This window comes from Lactuca virosa, chromosome 8 (genome assembly GCF_052849685.1).
Source record: "Lactuca virosa cultivar CGN04683 chromosome 8, Lactuca_virosa_CGN04683_v6, whole genome shotgun sequence".
In the NCBI taxonomy this organism is placed as follows: domain Eukaryota; kingdom Viridiplantae; phylum Streptophyta; class Magnoliopsida; order Asterales; family Asteraceae; genus Lactuca; species Lactuca virosa.
In genome coordinates this window covers 54,550,435-54,557,244 of record NC_136433.1, presented here as the reverse complement: position 1 = coordinate 54,557,244, position 6,810 = coordinate 54,550,435, and the positions used below count along the sequence as shown (strand labels likewise).

General features: G+C 35.2%; 2 protein-coding genes across 2 annotated transcripts; one reads left to right on the top strand and one right to left on the bottom strand.

Annotated features, from left to right (window-relative positions):
* Positions 1-288: 288 nt before the first annotated feature.
* On the top strand, positions 289-741 carry LOC145130353 (secreted RxLR effector protein 161-like). Its single transcript, XM_079065167.1, has one exon. The coding sequence runs from the start codon at positions 289-291 to the stop codon at positions 739-741; it is 453 nt and encodes a 150-aa protein (XP_078921293.1).
* A 1,737-nt stretch (positions 742-2,478) lies between these two features.
* On the bottom strand, positions 2,479-3,619 carry LOC145132860 (Cytochrome b561/ferric reductase transmembrane protein family). Its single transcript, XM_079067802.1, has 4 exons — positions 3,402-3,619; positions 3,258-3,306; positions 2,970-3,169; positions 2,479-2,836 (listed from the first exon to the last, which is right to left on the bottom strand). Exons 1-4 carry the CDS (start codon positions 3,564-3,566, stop codon positions 2,576-2,578), a joined length of 675 nt encoding a protein of 224 aa, XP_078923928.1. The 5' UTR covers positions 3,567-3,619; the 3' UTR covers positions 2,479-2,575.
* Positions 3,620-6,810: the final 3,191 nt, after the last annotated feature.

The following is a 6,810-nucleotide window of genomic DNA, read 5'->3' as shown; positions in this document are numbered from 1 at the left end:
GGAATTTGAGATGAGCGATCTGGGAAAACTCTCATCTTATCTTGGAATTGAAGTCCATCAACACGAAGGAACAATCACCATGAAGCAAACAACATATGCCAAGAAATACTAGCTAAGACTGGAATGGAGGAGTGCAATCCTTGTAAGTACCCAATGGAACATAAATTGGAACTAACCAAGGATGAGGATGGAGTACAAGTTAATGTTGTGAGTGTGGTTGGTGCACTGCGATACCTGACCCATACCCGACCCGACATCAGTTATGTTGTTGGGTTGGTAAGTAGATTCATGGAGAGACCCACAGTTCAACATATGAAAGCAGTGAAACACATCTTGAGGTATGTGAAAGGGACCACAGACTATGGTCTGGTCTATGGCAAGGGTAATAGAGAAAGTGTTATCACCGGGTACATTGATAGCGACTTAGCAAGAGATGTGAATGATAGAAGAAGCTCGAGTGGAATGGTATTTTATCTAAATGAGAGTTTGGTCGCATGGGTATCATTAAAGCAGCGTTGTGTAGCCCTGTCATCCTGTGAAGCAGAATTCATGGCAGCCACCTCAGCAACATGCCAAGCAATTTGGATCAGACGACTGCTAAGTGAAGTAAGTAACTGCAAGATCAAGGCACCTGTTTTGTACATTGACAACAAGTCTGCTTTGGACTTGGCAAAAATCTTGTATTCCACGGGAGAAGCAAACATACTGATACGAGATACTATTTCATTCGTGAACGTGTAGAGGAAAATGACATTGTTGTCCAACATGTGTGCAGCAAGAAACAGAGAGCCGACATCTTTACTAAGTCAATGGGGAAGACTCAATTTTTGGAGATGAGAGATCTGTTGGGAGTACAACAGGTAACAAGTTGAAGTTCAAGGCAATGGCATGACCTAAACACTTTGGATTAATGGAGAGTATGTTGGATTTAATCCAAACGTGTTCAAAAGACTCAGACTCTCTTCAGGGGCATTTTAGTCAATTTTTATGTTTGAATAAGTAAAAGGCCATGTAGGCCACCAATTCCGTTTTCTTTAGTAGAAGTAGATCATGGATAGTTTGTTGCTATCTTTTAGGGATTTCTTTGCTTTATGTAGTTCGTTCTTTTCATTTTGAGTTTGAGCACCTGAAAATAAAACGAGAAAATTGTCTCAAAAGCTTCCCCTGTTCTTCCTCTTATGTACTCTGTTGTTTTCTGTTTTGCACCAGGTGCAAGGGGTTGATTCCATCAGAGTGAAGGTGACATTAAAGAGGATAGTGTTAGGTTTGAAGGAGTTGGCTATTATCAAAATCATGACCTTAATTAGGAGCGTGTAGAGGCTAAAAATTCGGATAATGGAGTAGTATAGACCTTGGTACTTGTTTCCTTTCCATTGTTTGTGTTTGTCACATAGTTTCTACCATATTACTCTAGTTTCATCTTGTATTAATGGTATCTTCTCCTCTCTATCTTTCAATTTTAGTGTGTGTATATGTTTTTTATTTTTAGTCACACATCACTCTTTATTCTTCATTGTGGGTGATGTTTAGTATACTCTAGTGTGGGCTCATGTTAGGCTTAAATTTTTCCTTATGTCAAATCATCAATGAAATCAATCTCATTATCCTTGAGTAGAGGTTTCCTATATATATATATATATATATATATATATATATATCCTACCTCCCTCTTTTGGGACTTGGATAGTTTGTTGTTGTATACACTAATTCTAACTATTTAACTACACAATTAAAGATCCTTTGTTTTAGAAGTTTGAAGCATTGTAAACCTCATTAATATAGTGAATTTGTTCGCGCCATCCTCTACCGTGGTTTTCTTCGATAGGGTTTTCCACATAAAAAATTTAGTGTTACTCTTCGTTTTACTTTATTGTTTTACACATGTTTATACTGTATGTGCAATCATATTCCGTTTAAATCAATATTTCTTACACAAGAAAACAAGCAAGCAAAGAAATTGATATAACAACATTGAGAATTAACGTTGTTCGGACAATCTAGTATACGTCCACGTGAAAGAATCGGAGAACTCTTCTACTACTCGACCGTTTTCAAAGTGATTATATCAGAATTCCTAGCTACGAATACTTATTAGTGAACTCTAGAAACTATAGGTCCATACTACGGTGGGATAAGTGTACGGCTTCGAGCCTAACACTTATCCTTTCGAAATTGTCATTTAGGATTCTTCACATTTTTGGGTCCGATTACTTATTCAAGTTACTAATTAAAATCCAAGTCAAACTCTAACAATATCTTTGCTTGCTTTCTTACCAGACAGAATCTTTCTTGACAAACTAGTGTGGCCAATTTCATCTACGTGGGATCAGAGCTACAATCTACAAGGCGTCATGAATAGATCGTGTCCAAAGGTCTCTATGTAGTGGAGGAAAAAATAAACTAGAGTTTGGATATGGTTGGATTGGAGCTAAGGTACAAATGACTGTAAAAACGATATTAACAACAAGGGCAGTCATGGAACACAAAACCAACCAATAAATCTTTAATACAAATGAAATTCCTTCAAACAAACCCGAAAATCAAATTAAAAATTATCACACCCTTCAATATTCACTCAAGCAAAACGACCAAGAGAGACAGAAATATCAACTGTGATCCCAAACAAAAGGATGGCCAAAGCAAGAAAGTTGATCAAATAACTTTCTCGGTTGTTGGTGAGCTGCAAGAATGTGAACTTCTGCATCAGTCCAGTTTCAGCTGCACATATCGCCATGTATAACAAAGCTCTTCCTCCAAACACGTGCCATGGCGCTAGTCTTGCTCTTGTCACAGCTGATGCTTTTGGAAACACAAATAAACTGAACCCAAATAACCACTGTCCAATTCAAAGATACAAGAAACAAGCAAACACGTGTAGTTAGAAGATTAATCACAAGATAATCTTTACGGATAATACTGATAAAGTAAGTATACATGAAAGATGCAAAAAGAACATATATATTTATTACCTGCAAGATGAAAAGACAGAATGTGCCGATGCCAATCCAAGAATGCAAGCTATACATATCGAGCATGTTCATCTTATCATGGAACTTAAATGTCGCATGTATCCCCACAATGCCCAAAACAAGAGCTGAGAGGTTCAAGAACATATGTACGAACTTCTGTGTTTGCCTATCTGCTGGAACTGTCTTGTATGCCATCATCGCTGCTCCAACAACACACATAAAGATTTGAATGCATTAACATCTGGATTTTAATCCAAATAAATGATTTCGATAAAAAAACAAACATACCTTCACCAATGAGGAATATGAATCCGAAGAACATTAGGAAAGGGTGGACCTGTACAAAGAAATATGCATGATGATCGATAACTTTAATTAATCAAAATTTACAAGTTTCAGTTAGTATAATCAACATGAATGGGAGTGATTTACATTGAATATACGATATGGATTGGATGAATCAAGGTCCATGCCTTCACGATAGTGCAACAACCAAATAAGCATAAGGATGTTTGCTAAGATACCAAACAGGTGCGCTGAAATGGTGATTTTTGAGGCAGTTCTCCATAAGGTCTCCCTTGGAAAGGAGTAGTCCATTGATGGATTAGAGGTGGGAAACAGTTAAGGTGCTGTCTTTGTGGAGTTATATTTAATATATATGATCTTGTTTAGATGTTGTGAATAAATAGTGTCACAGAAGAATCTTTGAATGTATAAAGGTTGCTTGAGGTCATAGGTTTGGTATCAAGGGAGACTTGCTTTTGCAAAGGCTTCAAGATGAAGGGGACTTATAAGCCAGCTAAAGGGTATATGTTCTTGGACACCCTTTTGGTTAAACAAGGGCCCACTGCCAGCATGGCTTAATTTCATGGGAAAAAAAGAGAAATTTTGATCCAAATTATTGCATGGCATTTAACACGTGTGATTACAATTTATACATAATTTTTAGGATTATTGACAAAGCGTGGATCGAGCAACCGACCAATGAGATCGGATGAGATTTGAGAATATGGCAAATGCAAGAGAAGATGGTCTAACTTTAAACGGAGTAGGCCCAATGTGGCGATGTTATGGAATTATGGTCAATTGGCCCAATTCCTACCGTGGTTAAATAGGGCTCAAATTCTTACATTTGTGCCAATTAGACGATGATGTGATGTTACAAACCTCAACAGCCTAAATAACACATCCAAAATAGTTTTATGACCTAGAATTAGGCATGCACAAAAAAAAACGGTTCAAGATCCGAACCGGTCAAAGATCAAAGTGTTTGAAATCGGATAATGGGGAAGAGTACAGCAACAAATAGATTATTGATTATTATGTTGAGAATAGATAAAGATGATGACGATAGTTCAAAAGACACCTCAACAAAATGATATTGCAGAAATAATGAATGGGACATTGAATAAAAGGGCAAATAGTATGAGGCTCCATGCAGGGTTGTCAAAGATGTTTTGGACAGATTTAGTACATACAGCAACTTATCTAATCAATCGTGGACCCTCGAATTTGATAGGGTTCAAGAATCTAAAATATGAATGGCAAGGTCAACATGTGACTCTTACACTCTTGAGATTCTTCATATGTGTTTCTTATGTCATGATCAAGGATACTAACAGAGACAAGCTCAAGACAAAGGCTGGGAAATGCATGTCTATTTGTTGCGGTATGGATAAAATGGGATATCGTTTATAGGATGATCAAAGTAAAATGGTTATTAGAAGTAGGGATGTGATGTTCAATGAGTATGCCCTTTATAAAAGACACGCTTGGAGTAGATATTGAAGGGAAGAAGAAATCACACGTGAAAGATCATGTAGTTTGTCACACCCCCGGCCGCCGGCGGAAACCTCGAGGTGCGCGACACCACAGTTATTGAACATACGTTGAACGGTACAAAATAAAATATTCTATTATTACCGAAATAGAAATTACATCGACGGTGATTATTGGTAAATCACTACACACACCTAACAGATCGGCATTTACAATGGTATAGTAAAATAATATAAAGTATTCTATGCAAATCCTTCCAACCTGTGAATACTGAAAATACATGCATTAAGATACGTCAACAAAAATGTTGGTGAGTTCAATAGGTTTTGACACAAAATCTTTTTATAACCAAAAGTGTTTTATAAAAATTTAACTGGTTGACCAGCTTTTATAAATACTTACTTTTCTATCAAAAGTATAAAAAAAATGAGTTATAAAAGTGTATTTTGTCTCATTTAGAAATATCATTTGTTCAAATCCAAAAGTACAAAATTTGGCAAAATACATATAAGTAAGTCAGACTTATATCGAAATTTTACGGTTCTCATGACCAGAATGTTGTTTATATAGGGTTTTGAATATCAAATTATATAAAAATAAGGTGTGTTACCTTTTGTGAGAACATAAAATAACCAACTTTACTCTTGAAGTTTCGTACAAGAAATTGTATAGTTTATATGTAGAAGTCATAAGTTTTGAATTTATAAGTTTTGTAAAATCGTGTCGTGGTATTAATTAAGTGTTATCTACTTAATTTAGGAACCAACACTTAGCCAATCGGGCAAACTCATCTCACATAAATATGGTGTTTTCATATAAAAACAAATGGTTTATATAAACAACTTATTAATTGTAAGTTATTAAACCTTAACCAGTCGTGTCATGCTATTAATTAAGTGTTATATGACTTAATTGTTGGTATTGACACTTATCATTTTAAGTCTCAAACTATCACACTACATACAGTCTCATTCAACTAGAATAAGTGAACAAATAAAACACCATATAAACCAAAAGTCGATTCTATACGGTAATAAAACAAATATGGGATCTATAATGAGCTCATAACCGAACTACAACACTATACTACAGTACTAGCTCCCAAAATCGAGTGTATTGATAGTCATCCTCAACGTTTTAAATGCATAGTGGAATAAATAAAGACTGAATGTCAGCCCATAACCGGACTATGACACTACACTACAGCACTAGTTCCATAATCAAGTGTACTGATAGTCATCCTTAATGTTTTAATACATAGTGGAATAGATAAAGACTGAACGTCAGTGCATAATTCGTCTAGTCAGACGATAGTTGTAGCTAGCAACTCCAGGTGGCCGGTCGAACCATATAAGTCCAATAATATAAATCTTATACTTGTCATTCTTTGTTCCTCACGGATTAACGGTTATAAAAATAGAGGGTTTTCACCAAGACACACAGTCTTAGTATACCCAACAACATAGCCCGCAACTTAGGAAATGATCCTAGCTCCTATGGCATTTAGAAACGAACATAGCTCATATAGGAATCTCGTACGTGTGATGGATCCTAACAATGTGTCTAGGCATCCTAATCCTAAACTTCTCGTTATAAGATTGTTGAATACTTATAATTTTGTTGTTCAAGAATAATTTTTGATTAAAGTATTTTAGTATTTAACGTTCGTAAGTCTTACAGGATTTCCAAATTTTTACTATCTGATATGACAAAATTTGGGCAAAATAACGACTGCTTTTAAAATATTTTCCAGGTTTCAACCAATGTGAAACGGGTTATCTACAGAAAAGTCTCAAACTTTTTTCAAAAGTTTCAATAAAGTCCTAAAAGTTTTTTTGAACAGAAAAGTCTCAATATTTTGAAAAAATTATATAATCTATTATTTACTGTTCAGATATAAAAAATGATTTTTTTCGTTAATTTAGGCAAAACATCAAAATATTGGGACTTATCTATTCAAAAAAAACTTTTAGAACTTTATTGAAACTTTTGAAAAACGTTTGGGACTTTTCTGTAGATAACCCAATGTGAAACCAACAAATTCCATAACCTTAATAAGTCA

Excerpts from the sequence above, each read along its gene's own strand:
- LOC145130353 (XM_079065167.1), top strand. The coding sequence starts at position 289 with ATGGAGAGACCCACAGTTCAACATATGAAAGCAGTGAAACACATCTTG.
- LOC145132860 (XM_079067802.1), bottom strand. The coding sequence starts at position 3,566 with ATGGACTACTCCTTTCCAAGGGAGACCTTATGGAGAACTGCCTCAAAA. Across the intron at positions 3,307-3,401 it reads ATCCATATCGTATATTCAAT|GTCCACCCTTTCCTAATGTT; the intron begins GTAAATCACTCC and ends TTCTTTGTACAG. Across the intron at positions 2,837-2,969 it reads TCTGTCTTTTCATCTTGCAG|TGGTTATTTGGGTTCAGTTT; the intron begins GTAATAAATATA and ends TGAATTGGACAG.